Source organism: Armigeres subalbatus, chromosome 1 (assembly GCF_024139115.2).
Source record: "Armigeres subalbatus isolate Guangzhou_Male chromosome 1, GZ_Asu_2, whole genome shotgun sequence".
In the NCBI taxonomy this organism is placed as follows: Eukaryota; Metazoa; Arthropoda; class Insecta; order Diptera; family Culicidae; genus Armigeres; species Armigeres subalbatus.
The window spans coordinates 160,350,928-160,369,334 of NC_085139.1; the positions used below are offsets into that span (position 1 = coordinate 160,350,928).

The window sequence follows — 18,407 nt, forward strand, 5'->3', positions numbered from 1 at the left end:
ACCTGAAGTCAAAGTACATATTTATGGAGACTTTAATCCGGATTCAGAGAATGAGCAAATCCTACTTCCAGTTGTTGGGGAAAATAAAACACTACTGTTTATATTTGATAGAATAGAGCTTAAGGCTTAACCAAATCAATTATATTAAGAATCAACAGAACTGCTACCTAGACCTTCTATTTGTAGCGATCCTAAACACCATGCAATAATCATCATTTTTCTTCTATATTTAAAGTATGTCATATAAACGAACGAAAGGAAAGATTGGACAGGTTGGAACCTGTGCATTTATGTTTATCAAATAGCAACCGCTGTTGAAAAAAACAACGGATATTTAAGTATAAGCAAAACTTGGCGAATAAGCTGGCCTAGAAATAGTAGCTGACTCAATCATTAAATAATTGTTTATTAAGAGAGTACGAATGCTCTCGGAGCAGAATGTCACATAAGAGTAAATGTAGGTAGCATGCAACATTCTTCAAAAGGTAGTATTCAACATTATTGAAAATGAGAGAAAAATTGTAAACAATAGCCAGTAGTTATAATTAACATTTTTGTAAATAAAGGAGAGAGTCGGATTTTAGACTTGGAGTTAGCAAGTCACATCAGAATTGTTCCTGTGTTTTATTTTTCAAATTGTGATGACTGTTTTCCCGAAAACTAACCGCTCGAGGCTCGCGCACTATTAACGAACATACAGGAAGATTTTTGTGTGTCAGAATCATTGAATCCCTTATGGAAAAACGAAACATTCCACACAGTTATTGAATACTCTCTGTTTGTTCATGATTATCAAAAACCCAGCGACTGTGACTTCGAAGAAGTCCTTGATTACCATAAAGCAAACTATGACAACATAAGACATAAGCTAAGTAGATTAAACTGGAAGCAAATTTTAGATAATGAAGGGAATATTGAATCTTCCGTTGATGTCTTTTATAACATCATTTTTAATATTATTACCGAAGAGGTTCCAATAAGGAAAAAAAAGGCGGAACGATGGCAGCCACAAGGGGGGCCCAATTATGATGAGTCAAGCAAAACAAAATAATTCTTTTGACGATGCGTTAAGCTTGGAGGTGGTAGACCTCTTTGCCAAGAAATGTGGGCACAAACGTTCATGAACTTGGCTCATGGAAATTAGAAACAAAATTGTTGAAGAAGCTGCAGACCTCTTGGCCTCTAGTGGAACACCTATGGAATGGGAAAAAATAAAAAAGCAATTAAAAATCATTCATGACGATAAGCAAAAACTGTCGATCTTGTTGCAGAGGTTTTTCTCGATTGACCAAATTAAAACAATGTGCTGAAGGACAAGGAAAAAATGGAATAACGGAAAGAATCAAATTTTCGAACGGTAGAATATGTCAAAATGCACAATAACTGTGAATGGAAATTCCATCTAAAACTCAGCCTACAACAATTGTAAGATTCGTGTTATTTGAATGATGTATGACAGAATTTGATTACAACAACAGATTGAGCTGTATAATTTACAGCAGTTCAAGGAGACTGCAATAAGGAATTGGAAATTTAAAAAAATCTCTATTGAGCCCGATGGCACTTGAGGCTATAGAGAAAAAAAATGCTGAGCACATGGCCACCGTGACAGAAATAATTGAAGAAGTCAAAGTCAAATGGCGACCATGGCTAGATCAATTATGTAGACTTTAGGAAGCGTGTGTAGAATTAAGTAGATTGTAAAAATTAAAAACCGAATAAAATTATAATTAATTGTGGAAATCATTTTTTGCGAGTGTGTAAAAGAGAGTAAAAGAGGGAGAGAGAGATGAAAGAGAAACCGTAGTTAAGAGTTTTCAAAGATACGCCCTTGAATGGCACAGAGCATGAAAGCGGATTTAGACGAGAGCTTGACCAACGTAAATCTAATGAATTGAATAAAACACTGCCAAGTTCACAGCTAACAAAAAAAAACTCCCTTTTAGTTTTATCTGCTGTTCCTTGGTTTCCCCCATCGATCTAATCGAATAAGTGTAATAATTGGTTCCAAATTTAGTCGAAATTGGTTGAAATTTTAATTACTCCCCCAACGAGTCTTTTGTCTTCGCCAAATCCTGGCGCTGTAAATCGAAGTGCGGATGAGCACCCTTGACCTCTTCAGTAAAGTGACAGTGTGCGCGTTCCCACGTTTGCGACTGGCCAATCTCACTGGTCCCCAGACCCAGACCCAAGTGTAACCATATGAGAATTCATAGCGTGCTTAGATTAGAATATGAATTCAATGCAATGGATGACAATGTAGAAATAACACCTACGGGAGGTTATGTTGGCCAATCTTATATATAAAAATGAAATGGTCTGTGTTCGTATCCGCATAACTCGAAAGCGACTGGAAGGATTTTTTCATTTCTTCAGCAGAAACATTCTTTATAGTTTCCGACGGGTTTATATGATATTTCCTAATGCGAAAATTACGAATAAGTTGAGCAAATCGTGAAAAACTAAAATTGTGATTCCTATGCGAACTTTGCATGGGCTGTTCGGAACGCACATTCTCGCCTACTATGCAGGACAACGTCTGCCGGGTCGACTAGTATAAATTGTATCTCAAACTCAGAGCAACAGAAAAACTCAGAAAAACGGTATTTTAAACATTTTCCACAGAATTTGTCATTCCCTAGATAACGATTCCTCAAAGTGCTGTTTTTTGCCGTTTCATTCCACATACAAAATTTAAAAAGCTACCAAGGAATGTAAATTTCACTCTAAATTGATAACGAACGACAACAAAAGAAAGGCATGAACCTCTCAAGTGCGAAATAACAGAATCTGAGATGCAACCCCCACTGACAAACTGTAAAGCTTCGTTATCATTGATGCAATGCTTTTTTCGCACAACTTTGAAAAACAAAATAAAATAGACCATCGGCTCCAGAGACCCCGCAATTAGAGTTTTAGGGGAACTTATTATGGAGTGTATCCCCCTGAATCAGTTCATTATCGTCACAGTTTGCGAAAAACATCTCTCACGGTATGCCACATATCGTGAATTCAATCCCTGAAAACTATCTTTGTATCCACCATCCGCCTTAATAATCCGTGAGAGCCCCGTCAAGAACATACCTGCCAGTTAATGTTTGTGCCTTACTTCATCTTAATTCGACTGATGATGCCAACCGCTGCCGCTGAACCGGTGCTGCTCATACCGGATGACGTTGAACTGGAATCGACCACTACATGGCTAGGTGGCGCCGGTGCTATTTTGACAAGCTTCGATTTTGCCCCACGTCCTATTTTTGTAACCCGACCGCCTGGTCCGGTAGGTGATAGCATGGCACTGCTGTTCGGACTCGGCACAATCGTGGTACTACTCGTGGGCGATGCCTTAATCGTGATGGACTTGGAGGCCATTACCGCCGTATTTCCTGAACTAGCTCCGTAAGATGTAGGGGATGGAGTTCCGGAGGCTCTGTCCAACTCCATCATAGCTTCCTGGATTGCACGTTCTAGTTGTGCGTTCAATTTTCGTCCCCTGGAGATAAAAATAAAATTGTTAGAATTTCGATGATACTTAACTCCATATGCGAAACAGAACTACTTAAACTATCTAAATGTCACGATGCTCAAGAGTTCAAGCAACTAATCAAACTAGTCGGAAAATAGCTAAAGCTACTTGAATAACAGTGCCCTGACGTTCTTAAAACTACAGTATTCTCACTTTCTGACTTCCTTCTGTGCTCGGTGGTGAGCTTCGAGACCCTCGGATAGGGTTTTCAGCCGGCTTACGGCAACCCATTCGGCGCGGCCACCGAACCAATGCACCCAAACACAATCCGCGGCGGGAACGGTACAGTCCTCTTCGGGCGGTTCTGTCACTTTACCCGGCCAAGCCGGAAAACCACGAACCGGTCCCCAAACCAGATCGCCAACGTTGAACGTACGCGCCGGAACCACATTTGAGGAGCTGCTGCTACTAGTGGCGGCACCGGGGGAAATTACCGCACTTTGGTTCGGGCTTGATGGGGTATTTTCTTGCACCGAAACTTGCTTTGAAGAGTCTATTGTATGAAACGTTAACCATTATACATTAATGATGGTCATTGCTTGCTCGTAAAGTTTGTTAATACCACAACACACACGCACTGTACAAATGTGAGAATGAACAAGTATGGGTGACGAACCTAACGCACCATATTAATTGTTTCCAAGCACCGGTAATTTTATTGGACAAACATTAAGGTATGTAAAATGAATGTTGCAAACATTTGATAATAAAACAGATTTGTGTCAATTATTATTGCTTCAGTCCTTGCGAACATTTGGTTTTCTACAGTAATCCATGATAGTTAAGAAGTATCCGGGGGAGCACTTACTATCTACAATTTCCAGAAACATATCAGGGGAGTCACCACGAATTCAGTAATCTTGACCATGAATCAACCTACGCTAACCAATAATCGAAGTTTGAGTGTAATGGTGGAATTAGACTTCAATTTCTTACACCTAAATCCCGAGTTCTTCTAGTCAACAGATTCGTTCGAGTGTAGCGACCCTAACAGCCATGCAATTATCAAAATCATTTTTCTTCTACATTTTGAAGGTCATGTAAACGTAGCAGGTTTATTAAACAATCAATAAAATTGTTTTAATGAGAGAGTACGAATGCTCTCAGAGATAGCAGAATGTCGCATGAGAGTTATTGTAGATAGTATGCAACATTTTTCACGAGAGACAAATTGTAAACAATATCATTAATTATAAATAGCGTTTTTGTGAATAAAGAATCGCAGTGGCGTAGCCACGGGGGTGGTTTTGGACATACCCCCCCCCCCCCCCCGAGACAAAATTTTTCGAAGAATTTTTTTTATTCGAAAAAAAAATGTTCAGAAAAACGTTACCCACCCCCCCACCACCTAAGTCAAGTTTCTGGCTACGCCACTGAAGAGTCGAGTAATATTTTGAACTTGGAGTTACCAAGTCTAAAGGAAATTGTTCGTTTTATTCTCCAACAGTGATGACTATTTCCATAATTAACCGCTCGGCACAGTGCACGAGAGACTGTCTTCCTTACTATAAATCACTACTTTTTTTTCTCCGAAAGGTAGTATCCAACAGCAGATACCTATGCATGCTACAGCAACAACACTATCTACTTCCCCCGCATCTTAAAGCAAAATCGACTGAATTAAATCAAACATATATCAATCGAACGGATGTAGATTTAGAGTAGAGCGAAATAAATTGGGAATGAATGCTTTCATTGCGAAAGGTGTGCCAAGAGATCTCCGTAAATCTGTACTGGGTTCCGGGACATTGTGGCATTGAAGGTAATGAACAGGCAAACGAGCTTGCGAAACAAGTTCAAACACACAGTATATAGGTTCAGAACCTATCTGCAGTATATCATACTGTGCCTTAGAATTGGAATTGAAATCCTAGGAAGCACAAAGATTGAGACCAACTGGTTGGTCGCCAAAAAGTGTGTTCAATTAAAGAGATTTATAATTCCCAATGTTTCAGTAACCAAAAGCTTTTAGAGCTCAACAAGAAAGCTTTTTACACATTGACTGGCCTAATAACCGGACATTGCTCGAGTAGATATCATTTGAAAAATATTGGACAGGTTCAGAATGATATTTGTTGTTTCTGTAACATGGAACGTGAAACCTCGGAACATCTGCTTTGTAGTTGTGATGTAGTATAAATACTTTCAGTCGTCAATGTTGGTCTTGCAACATTGTATTTTTAATAACCAGCAGTGCTGCAATGTTTATTTCATCGGCCTAAACATCCGCCGTTAATATAAACATGCGCAAGCACAAATTAAGTAGGTCACCCACGACGCTGACCATACAATGTATAACTCGGCATTCTCTATGGGTCTCACACCCAAAAATGGAATTAATAAAATTCAATCATAAACCAACCTTCAAGTGTGCGCGTACTTCTTTTCCGATAAGATACAGTGGGGTAAGTGGGTAAATGGGGTAAGTGAAAAAAATGCAAGTATTTCACTGATGAAGCACATAATTATTCAATTTCACTTCACAATCATACAAGGCCATTCAAATCAATGCTTTGCATAAGTGAAACATGAAATAATGAACCATTTCAACATACGAGAGTAAAAGTTTATTAACCTTTCAAGTTTATCTTTTGCACAAGTTGTTTTGCGTGTCAATAAATACAAATATTTTTTTATGTTGGTTTCCATAACACATTCAATTAGTGCATTGATAAGTTGGTTTTCTTTGTAGTTTTGAATTCCAGCCACAAAAATATTGATATGAACATCAAACATTTTGAAAAAAATATTTTATTGCTTTGCCTGTTTTTTACAATGGGTGGGGCAAGTGAAAATTTTCCGACATTGAATGCATTTCTCTATTTTTCCAAACACAAATAATTTCTATTAAGCGTATATAAACAAATGATACCAATTCGAACTCATTCTAAGGCTTTTGGTTATTACAGTGATACGTGGTAATACTAAATCAGGAACCCAAAGTGCCAAGCGTGTCAGTGTTTTAAATAATCCATGTTTGATAAATAATTCGTGAAAAAATGTTATTTATATAGCTTAAATACAAGAATCACTACTATTGCAAATATATCAACAATTATGATTTATTTAGTTGAAATTTATAAAATTTATTTATTTGTTAATGTAGACTCTTCTACTGAAATCATAAGTGTATTGTTAATGAAACACAATATGATTCCAGGTTTGATGAATATTACAAAGATAATTTCTCTACATTATCGCCAAGGTTCATCATCTTACTATAAACCTGAAATAGAAAGTAGTGTTAGACACAAATGAAGATGAGATATTAGATCTCAAAAAATTCAAGTAAAGAAAACATAAAAACATAAAAATCATTTAATGGAGGCACTCTAGTGCCCTTTGACTTTCATGAAGTGTCAAAAAGCATCACAACAGATCACAGTTATGTTCTATTCAGTATAATTTTCATTTGCATGAAATATATGAACAGAAAATGTGTTCTTATATTGAAAAATCCTCTTTTAAAATCTTTTCACTTACCCCACATGTGGGGCAAGTGAAAAGTTGAAACCGATTTTTTTGTTTTCCAAATATTTTGTATCCTAAAAGTATTTTTCAAAGATCTTGTTCACATGCATATAAAGATTGGATAGATGATTCGTTATGTCATAAATATGATCATTTTCAATATTATATTCAACTTTTATGACTTGATGAACATGAAATATACGATTTCCTTTACCCACTTGCCCCACTGTACCTTACTCCGCGCGGCTGACCGATGACCAAGGAAAATCTACAGTGATGCTTTGTACAAGGGTAGATCTAAATTTCTAAATAGTGGCTTTTTGCAACCAAGAGAATTTTGGACTGCAAATCCTGCACTTGATTGTGATTTATTTGTTCATTTGTGATTTTTGGATTTTAACCACCCGGAGTGGAGATAAATCAAAATGTTTCAAAATGTTTGTTTTCACTTCTTTCGGTGGGCTTTTAAACCACGACCTCAGTACACTAAACAGGTGCTAGGCTACGAAGGATCTTCGCATCTTAGCGGTTACTGATGAGTCCAAATACATGGTATCACATTCGCATTCTATCTCAAAAGTCAATAAAATAGGCTTCTAAACATACACAAAAACACAATTAAAATGGATTACATAACGCCATGAGTTACGGTATTGTGAGCAAGCATTATATCCCCCTTAAACAATACTCAAATAATCCGAACAGATAGACATGCAGATATAACACATGGAACATTTACTCGTCAAATTCATACTCGCGCAAGCAATCATGGCGTGTCTAACATTTGTTTTCTTGCTCAACTTGGGCAAATCGTGAACCAGATGGCGGTATCGAGCAAACGTCGAGCAAAACCGATTCGCGCTATACGAGTGTTTGCTTGGCCAACTAATGCTTATTCGAATTGGCCAGTAAATCAGTGTACGGTTACAAAACTTTGAGTATTATGTCGGTTTGTCTGCCGATATAGTATTGCTTAGGCTCCATGTACTTGTGGCGCTTTTATAATGCTATGTGCACGTGGCACACACGCGACGTCACCGCATCATTGCAAACATGTATAAATTTACTACGCGTGCACGCATCGTTGAAAAAAAAAACGTTACGTGAGCATCAGGCCTTAGACGCTATAATGATAAGCAAATAATAATGTACATGTAGCACATTAAAACAGCATAAATTGATCAAACAGATATTTAAGCACATTTATTCAAATAAGAAGCTTCACATTCGGTGTTATGTAGGAACGAACAATTCATTTTTTTATTAAACAAGCGTCTAACATCAAGTATTACACAGAGATTGCAATATAAAACTTCCACAGAAAAAAGCTCAATTTGCTTTTGTTTTTAGCGTGCTGGATAGGACCAGTCCATAAAAATGCCAGCTAGTTGAAAACACTTTTATTTAGGACCAGTCTTACAGCAAAAGCCTTAAAAGAGGCTCGTAGCGAAGAAGCCTCTCCAAAGAAGTCTACCAAAAAGGCTTTATGCACAAATTACGTAATGCGAAAAAATGTGATTTTGTACTCCCTCATGTAACAACAAGTAACGCGTGACCAGACTCTCCCCTTTAATTACGTAACACGCTCACTGAGCCTACACTCCCTCCTTATCTCTTATAACCAATTATTATTAAAAAAAACATTACTCCGGGGAAGCCCATATGTCATAAGGCCGTTTGGCATAATGCCATTTGGCATAACGATTTAAATGTCTAAAGGCCATTTGGCATAAAAACCATTTGGCATAACGACCATTTGACATAATTTGTTGGGTACCTCGAGGCCATTTGGCATAACGACCGTTTGGCATAATGACCATTTGGCATAATCCTCGAAAAATGAATTAAATACAACGGGCCGTTTAGCAAAACTACCATTTGGCACAAAAAAGGTTAATCGTATGAATATATCGACATTGTTTCATAAGGGCGAAAGTCTGCTGATTTCAGGAAGATTAAAGACTTCTGGCGATATTTTCCACTTCTGTTTGATAGAAGGCGCGGAGCGCCACCAGTTCCAAGTGGTTGTTAGCTGGAAGCGGTCCGAGTATGCATTTGCCCGAAATAAGGCAAATGAGTAGACGACTCATTTTTGTTTTAAAGTACGCATTTGCCCGAAATAAAGCAAAAGAGTAGATGACCCCTTCTTTAAAAGTATGCATTTGCCCGGGATGAAGCAAAAAGGAAGATGACTCCTTCTTTAAAAGTACGCATTTGCCCGGAATAAGGCAAATGAGTAGATGACTCCTTCTTTAAAAGTACGCATTTGCCCGAAATAAGGCAAATGAGTAGATGACTCATTTTTTAAAAGTACGCATTTGCCCGGAATAAAGCAAAAGAGTAGATGACTCCTTCTTTAAAAGTACGCATTTGCCCGGAATGCAAGAGTAAATGACCGCTTCTTTAAAAGTACGCATTTGCCCGGGATGAAGCAAAAGAGTAGATGACTCCTTCTTTAAAAGTACGCATTTACCCGGAATAAGGCAAAAGAAATATGACTTTAAGAATTGTCACTCCAACACTGCTCACAACATGCCGTAGAAACAGAAAATACTGCGGCTCGCTGCGGTCGAACATTTTAAACGTGAAAATGTTGTGAAAACTGCCAAAGCATTATTTATTCATAAGCAGGATCATAAGCAGCACGCCATTTGTTTAATCCTATTTTTTGGTTGCCACCCTTTAGTATAAAAAGTACATCACTCCTTAAAATACGCATATGCCCAGAAAAAGGCAATAATACAGATGTAAATTGAGCTTCTTCCTAGAGCCAAATGGTCGTTATGCCAAATGCCCCAAAAAACATTATGACTATTTTTCTTTATTATGCCAAACGGTCGTTATGCCAAATGGTCTTTATGCCAAATGGCCCCTGGCTATTCAACTCATTATGCCAAACGGACTTATGCCAAACAGCATTATGCCAAATGGAATTATGCCATTTGGGGTAGCCCCACATACTCCCCCTTCCCACTATGTCAAGCGTTACGTTATTTGTGCAAAATGCCAAATTGGACTGAAAACATGGCTGGCAATATCTTTGAAAACCTAACCAACGTATGGTAAATCATATGAATCAAATGATGAATGATTCCTGTTGTCGAGTTGCTGTCGACCGGTTAACAATCGCTGTCTCCTCCGGATATGACAGATATGCAAAATCATGTAACTTTCATTGCAAAATCGAATAAATCTTATTGCACCATATGTGCGAAATTTAGTTAGCAAAAGTTTTGATTAATATTAGTTTTCTTACGTGTACAACTTTTGTTCAACTGAATTAAATTTCAGAAGTCTCAATATCTACTAGGCACTAGTACTGTGCACGCACCATACTTTGCGCAGTTAAGAAAATGCAAAATTGAATCAACTCGCACAACTTACAGAAAGTAGCTATCTGCCTGAAACAGTTTCCATGCTGTAGTATTATTATAATATTATTGTTTGAGAACTAAATTTGGTACAAAAATTTGAAATAAATAGTAAATTGAACTTCAAAGCAGACCCCTTATTATAATCCTAACTTTGCGCACATAACTTGGAAAATTTCTAACACGAAGCAAGCGTCTATCATACAATTTTTCATCCAAATTTTATTTTTTCAGCTAATACTACTATTACAATTCATGTTCATTCCATTTGTAGGCATATTTGAGCATATTTGAGAATATGAGGCCCAGCATTATTTTCTTATGATTCGACATACTTAGTATGTTTTCACGTCTGTTGGTGTATGTACAGCCTCATTTATGTACATTGGCCACAGCTAGCAAAAGTTCTTTTTTGCGTAAACCCTATTCCGACGAGGTATATCATAAATGTTGAAAATATATAAGAAATACGAGTTGTGCGCAAAATTAGGAACACTGTATTGAAAAAATGGTCCTAACATTGCGCATCATATATTTTAACGAAAAATGTAAATAACAAACCAAATTCTAATGAGATGGCTTCAACAATATTATAATTATTGGGTCCATGTGTAATCAGTTGTCAGCGAATGTAAAAATTTACAAAAAATACAGTTTTTCGGGTAAACCGTCACTTGTCATTTGTGCTAAGAACACGCCATTTTGGTCATTTTCACTGTTTTCAGTACAAGTTTCGACTATTAAAATGAAAAATGTGTCATTTAACAGCGAAAAAATGCAGGCACTGTTATGATAACATGTATATTGTGCTGACAAGTTATAATTATATTTCGAAATTCAATTTAAACGCATTCTATTACAAAAATAACCGCAAAATGCGCAAAGTTAGGAGCTGCGCAAAGTTGGGTGCGTGCACGGTACATTGTTTATCTCACATCCATACTATTTAAATAGATTTTAATTAATTCAAAATATTGATAAATTTGCTAATGAAACATCTATCAACAAGCTTTTTTCTGTGGAGCATTTCGTCGTCTTTTTATCTTTTTATAAGCCATTATATATGTTCCAAAACATACAAAGCATTTTTGAGCGCTAACCTTGGATAGAATTGGCCCTGAGAAAGTGGAGGTGGCTGCTGATGTTGCTGTTGGTGTCCTTCAGTGGTCATAACGCAGCATGGAGTGAAAATCATTTACAATACTGTATGTTTCATGTACTTAAGGCAACTTTCTTCACTTCCGTTCGACTCTCGAGCGATACTTCCAGCTGTATTGAATTTGGTTAAGACGCTTAAGCGGAAGTGGAGAAATCGGCCCCTTAATGGAATGACGCCAAAAGTGATGGGTGATGTTTATGAAAAGTGTTTAAAACATGAAAGGCTGAAGGTGAGTTAATCAAAACAAAAACATAAGCAATAGTAAATGCATGATCACTAAACTAGTGTGAAATAAAACCAACCACCTCACAGCACACGTGAAAAAGGACAAAAACATGACAATAATAGTTCTCATGCTTACCGTGAGAGTCTGGCTGAATACTGGTGATCGGTGAGCTGGTTTGTCGTAGCATAGTGGCCGAACTGTAGCTTTGGTGGTGGTGGTGGGACTGATTCTGTAACGTTGACGCAATCTGTGTCTGATGGGGATGTGGCGAATGGTTGCTAGTGCTGGAGCTGCTACTACCGCTTTCACTGATGGCACTACTGTTGCGAACAAAAGAGGATGTCTGGTGGGGTTGGGCTGGCGACATTTGCATGCGTCGGACTTTCGATTCGGATGATTTGCACACGGAACGCTGATATGAATTGCCACCTTTAAAGAACAAATTTAGCAAGATATGGTTAAATGGTTTGAACAAATGCTCATGATCAGGGAATCAATATTTCATCGATGCGCAAGTAAATCAAGCGATGTCGAGTATACGACATTCTTTTATTTTTGGTAGAGATAATAATGACAAAGATAAAAAAATGTCAGTGAAGAAAAAAAGACAATTTTGTTGCTAACTTTTCATCTCATTATTTTGCCCTATCTCGTTACCAAATATCAGTTTTATGCAATCGTTGTTGCTGCTTTCACAAAAATTTTCAAGGATCTAATCTTGTTTAAAAAAACATAGCCATAGCAGTCAACAAGCTTAGTTGAGATGACAAAAGGTATATTGGCAGGCGCTACTAGATTATTGATTCCTTGCTCATGATATTTAGTAGTAGAACAATACTGCGCCAGTTCGCGCTATACCAAGTGACAGATGAGTGAAACTCGGTTAAACGATACAACTTCGATTGGCAGGCGTAGAATTACATTAGAAAATGATGCTCTGGAAATGGTCGTATGCGAGCTGAAAAACTGCGGCCTGTCGGATGAGAAAAGATTCTTGATAGAACTTCTCAAACACAGCAGTAAGCTGCCAAGTCAACCGTTCTTCCATAATCTATTTAGGATAAGAATAAAATGATGAAATGCTTAGTAGTAGTAAAAATCGCGGTTGTTTTGCCGCAAGATTGACACTAAGCAAAATTCGCTTAGTATCATAAAGGCGTTATTACATTGATCAACTTCTCTTCATCGAATTTTTCTTTCATTAATTACTCAATTGGGTCTAAAGTATCGTGATTGTTTTTTTGTTCTTTATCAATATAAACCCGCGAGTGCTGCTTCTAACGCAAAATCATCCTGTAGGGAACAGACATTAGTGCTGTCCAATGAGAGCTTGAAGTAGCTCGAAGTTTCTCCCTGTCCTGCTCATGCCTATTCGTTGACAAAAAAGAACGAGCAGAACGGGAACAACTTCGAGCTACTTCGAGCTGCTCATTGGACAGCACTATTGTTTTTTTCTTTTGGCCACCTAGGTGAAAAAGAAGCTTGAGCTTGATTGACCGTCCGTAATTGCTACTTTATCATGAACAGCTGTTCTTGTATAGAGAACCAACAAATGTTTGCTTGGGACAAGCACTCATCTTCAATCCTACATGGTTTTATTAGGTCACACTGGCGCCTACCACGTCAGAATATGGAGAGGGATAAATAAATGATTATGCAATTCGCGAAGCCGAAGCAAAATTCTTCACACAAACAATGAAAGTTCTTTATGGGTTTTTACAGTAGAGCAACAGAGAGGAGGAGATGGCGGCCATGTTTCACTCAAACTCTGACAGATAGCAATGGGGTTTCCCATAGGAGTTAAGAGCAGAATTTGCTTCGACTTCGCGAATAGCTCGCCCACTGAAAGCCGAATATACCTCTGCACTTGCCACGAGTTCATGCAAAATTTATTGGACATTTTGGGTTAATTTCGAGGAGCAGAGGTTCGTCTTGGTTAACGAGTTGCCAATGTGATAGGAGAAAGCGATTAGTAAAATTCTAATTCAATACAGGAAACACTATTTCGTTCATTTTCGACGCATAGTCGAATCACTCACAATTCATTTGTCAAGCCAACACTTCCACATGTGTATAGTACACGTTTACATTAGAGGAGCGTGAGTATCTAGAATGTTAGGTGGATACACACATTCTTCATAAGCAATTGTATTGATCAAGTGAGGTTATGTGTGCTATTTGTCGGCCGGTCGTCAAGCTCAGAACCGACCGCATTGCGTAACTCAAGTTCAGTTCAATCAAAGTTAATTACTTATTTTCTCAGGCTCTTTCAGTAGCTGCTAAGTTGGGAAGGCCGACGGAGGTCTTTCGTCCCGGGGTCGACGGGGTCAAACAGTTTTTGTCTTATTTCGGGCATATTCGTGCCTTCAAAATACGAATCTTACCATTTTTTGGCTTAAACGTGGTGAATGCATGCAGTAGATGAAAAAAGCATGTCCTATTTTGCCATGTACAATGCACCATATCCTCGATTGGCTTATTTCGAGAAAGGAAGGGTTGTATGAAAATGATCCTAACTTATTTTAATAATTTCTTTTTGATCATCCACCTGCTTTCAATTTAGAACCGATAAAGGCTGGATATTAGAAGAACATTCAAGAAGTGGTTTGCGTTGAACGTATCTACGAAGAACTGCGTAGGTAGAAGAAGTTGAAGGAAGCCATCCGGCAGAAAGTTGAAGTAGGGCCGCTAATGACGTACCTGATTTTTTTTGTCTGAGGAATGAATCGTTCTGGAAATGGGTCGTGAATGCTACGAAATTCTAAAAAATTTTATTCTATAAAATGAGATTCCGGGACTAACTTTCTGGTATATGATATCCAACCGAGCCATCCTATTGTAATGAACGAAATAAGGAATATAATGTCTTCTCAGATTCAGACCCCAAATTTTGATAAATAGCCACAACATTTGCAAGTAATTTTTTTATAGAGGTCCACATAAGGCTGATAACTCATAAGGCACATAACATAAGGCTGGAACTCGAAAAGCTGAAAAATCGTGACAAACAGATTTTAATGGAAGAATTCACATTTGACGTCAAGTCGAGCACAAACAGAAATATACCGAAATCTTCTTGCGACTACTTTTTGTCGTTCATTTTTTTTTGTGTGTTTTGTCAAACTGGGACCAATGTAATCCGTCACGCCTACGGATTTTTCTTTTTTTTTGTTAGTTTATTTATTGTAATTGATTCTTGCATTTGGTTTTTCATTCTTATCTCTCCTCCCTTCTTCTTTCGTTATTCTTCTTTCAACCGTCTTCCTTTTTTCATGTTCCATGTTCCTTCTTCCTCCTTCTTCTCTATCTTCCGTTCTTCTTCTTCCTTCTCTTCGTTCCTTCTTCCTTCGTAAATCTACATTCTTCTTTTTAGTACTTAGGAAGGAAGGAAAATTCCGTGTTCTTTCATTCTTCCTTCTGCATTCTTCTTTCCTCAATCCTCCTCTTTCATACTGTCTTCTTTCTTTCTTTTTCTGTCATCCTTCAATCCTTTTCCTTTTTCCTTGTTCCTTATTCCTGCTTTCTTGTTTCTTCTTCCTTCATCTTTCTTCCTGTTTTCTTCTTCCTTTTTTCCTTATTCTTTCTATCTTCTTTCTTTTTCCTTGTTCCTTTTACCTTCTTTTTTCTTCCTATCTTCTTCTTCCTTATTCTTTTTTTTTTAATTTTCTTATTCCTTTTCCTTTCTTCTTTATTCCTTCAACCTTCATTCTCTTTTCTATCTTCTTTCATCCTTATTCTTTCTTCTTCCTTTTTTCTGCTTATTTCTTCTATCTTCCTTCTTTCTTCCTTTTCCGTCTTATTTCTTCTTTCTTCATTTTTGCTTGTTGCTTTTCCTGCTTTCTTCTTTTCTTTCTTCTTTCTTTTTTCTTTCTTGTTTTTGTTTATTCTTCCTTCTTCTTTCCTGAAAGAAAACAAGCTTAATTGAAAAATTCAGAGATAACCCATTTGCCCCACTGAATTTTCTATGAAAGTTCAATAGGTATTGTTTAGTTTTTTTCGTTTAAAATGTTTAATCTCCCCTCAAATAAAGACACAAGAGACACAAGAGAGAGCTTGAGCTTGAGCTTGATTGACTGCTCGTAGTTGCTACTCCATTATGACCAGATCAGCTGTTCGTGCACAGAGGGAACAAACAGATGTTTGCTTGGGACTAGCACACATCTTCAATGTACAAGTACTGGTGATCTCATTTGTTAGGTCATACTGGCGCCTACCACGTCAGAATGCAAGTCAATGTAGGGAAGTGGGAGTAAATGATGATGCAATCACTCGCCCACTGCAAGCCGAATATACCTCTGCACTTGCCACGAGTTCATGCGGAATTTGTTGGAATTTTTGGGTTAGGTTCCGAGAGGCAGAGGTCCGTCTTGGTTAACGAGCTGCCAATGTGATAGAGATAGGAGAAGGCAACTGATGAAATTTCTAATTGGATGTAGGAAACGAGCTAACTAACGAACAATTCTAGCAGATTATTGTTAGAATACTCAAGTTGAAGGTATATGAATAGTAATGGAAACGGTATGGAAGTCCATTTCCAGTTCTAGCGATTGCTAGAACATGTGAAATATAGAGAAAGATACAAAGTAGGAGAATGGAACGGACCTGGGATTGAACCCACGACCTCCTGCGTATGAGGCAGAAGCAGTAGCCAGAAGATAATAAAAAGTGTTCCCCCTGTTGCACACAATTGAACTTCCAAACTAACCGAGTGACAGCAATCTTACCTGCGTGATCATAATAGTCCGTCGAATCGGACGGCGATTGGGCGCCTTCTGTAACCATTGGTGACACAAGATCTGGCTCGGAACTGGAAACACATTGCACCATAGCCTAGAACAGAAAGTGCGTCAACGTTATAACGACCCATATCACGTTATACCCCAAAAACCGCTTTACCGTATTCATACTGTCCGCACTGCCAGCACTCTTCTCACTCGACGCGCAATCCGGACTGTTCGGACTGTGCGTCGTGGTATCCGGCGGTGATGCCGCCCCCGACAGGTACGAGGAGTGACTTCTCTGTGGCTGATGCTGCTGCACGATTGGTGGCGGTTGAGGAGTTGTGGGCAGTGAAGGGCTTTCGCTTGCCGTGCTGCTGCTATCAGTGCTGGTGTTCAGATTGGCGGCTGCTTGCACTTGAACGGGTTGGTGTATAATGGTGGGTTGCTGTTGAAGAATGGTAGCATTCTGGTGAACAAACGAAGATGCAGCAGCAGGGCCAGCCTGCTGCTGTGGAACGACGATGTTAACCGGTCCGCCGTAGATTTGAGTACCCATCGGACTAACTTGACCATTGTTGTTCAAAATGAACTGTTGACCGGTGTTCGGGGAAATAAAACTTTTTTGTTGGTGAGGACTTTGTGCTCGTATGACCATGCCCTGCGGGGTGGTGATGATACTTCCACATGGAGTAGCGACATTTTGAATTTGAACAAGCGTGGTGGCATCCGGTGCCATTACCAATCCAGCAGGTAACAATACTTGTTGACTAATAATATTGTACGGTTGGGTAATTATTTGACCATTTTGCAGTAGAATTTGCTGCTGTTGTTGATGTTGTTGCGGTTTTTGGTTCGGGACAATTGTGAGTCCCGACAATCCAGGGCTCAATTGAAAACTCTGGGTGGAATACTGAGGCGCAAGCTGCAGCATTGTGCCAGCTTGATTGACTGATTGAATGGTTTGTTGTTGGACCGGTGCAGGTTGTGGATGCGGTGGGTGAGTTGCGGTTATTTGAACTGTTTGCGGCTGCTGGGAACTGCTACCCGGCGAGATAGCTGTTGCATTTCCCGATCCAACACTTTTCCGCTTTTTGGCCTTTCTTTTGGAATCCGGCGATATCAAAATTTGTCGCTGTTGGTTGTGATGCTGAACGAATGAAGTGGTACTGCCATCCTGATTAACTACTTGATTAACTATTTGACCTCCGTCAGCCACAGCGCTGTAGTTTGGCTGAATAACAATACTATTCGGAGGCAGACTGTTCAACACCATCGTTGTCCCAGACTGCTGCGTTAGGACACCACTGGAATTGCCCTGCATACTAGCTGAAGGATTGCTGTTAGAGTTGATTAGTTGATTCGTAATGATCCCTCCATTTCCAGGATTAGTTATTACTTTGTTGGTAAGCACATTTCCGGAATGAATTATTTGCGAATTGTTTGTTGCAGACAGGATTTGTTGACCTGCCGTCTGTTGAATCACGTTTCCATTATTCAATATCACAGTCGATTGCATGTTATTTGGGGAGTTGATCAAAAAGTTTGAACTTGCATTAGGTTGGCCAGCATGAATGTTCTGTTGTTGCTGTTGCTGAGCTATGTTTTGCATCATTCCACTGTTACTCGTTGCCAAAGTAGTGATAGTGCCCCCGGGACCAGTAATATTCATATACTGAGTACTATTACTTCCAGCTATAGATGTTTGTGGATTAATAATGTTTGAAGATGCATTTGCGCCAGCATTGTTATTAACAACAACTTGACCAGCATTTTTATTAGGCTGAGCTGACATGACAATGATTTGCCCACTGGAAGTCATGAGTACTTGTTGTGGCTGAGAAATAAGCTGACCTGGTGGATTCTGTTGGTGAGTTAAACCTGTACAAGTAAAAATTATTTGAATATATCAGTAATTCTCCAGTTGTTTTAAAAT

The 18,407-nt window shown here is 38.6% G+C and overlaps 1 protein-coding gene across 4 annotated transcripts in view; it reads right to left on the reverse strand.

Moving 5' to 3' along the window:
• Positions 1-18,407, reverse strand: part of LOC134205423 (methyl-CpG-binding domain protein 5) — a 158,613-nt gene that overhangs the window by 42,073 nt on the left and 98,133 nt on the right. For 3 of the 4 annotated variants that reach the window (XM_062680655.1, XM_062680653.1, XM_062680654.1), the window contains exons 7-11: positions 16,650-18,352; positions 16,478-16,583; positions 11,889-12,182; positions 3,680-4,019; positions 2,569-3,493 (exon numbers count right to left, since the gene is read on the reverse strand). In XM_062680655.1, the coding sequence (XP_062536639.1) occupies positions 3,106-3,493; positions 3,680-4,019; positions 11,889-12,182; positions 16,478-16,583; positions 16,650-18,352 (2,831 nt within the window). In that variant the 3' untranslated portion in view covers positions 2,569-3,105. Of the gene's footprint in view, positions 1-2,568; positions 3,494-3,679; positions 4,020-11,888; positions 12,183-16,477; positions 16,584-16,649; positions 18,353-18,407 lie in introns of those variants that run through there. The other variant, XM_062680652.1, reaches the window with a different exon arrangement.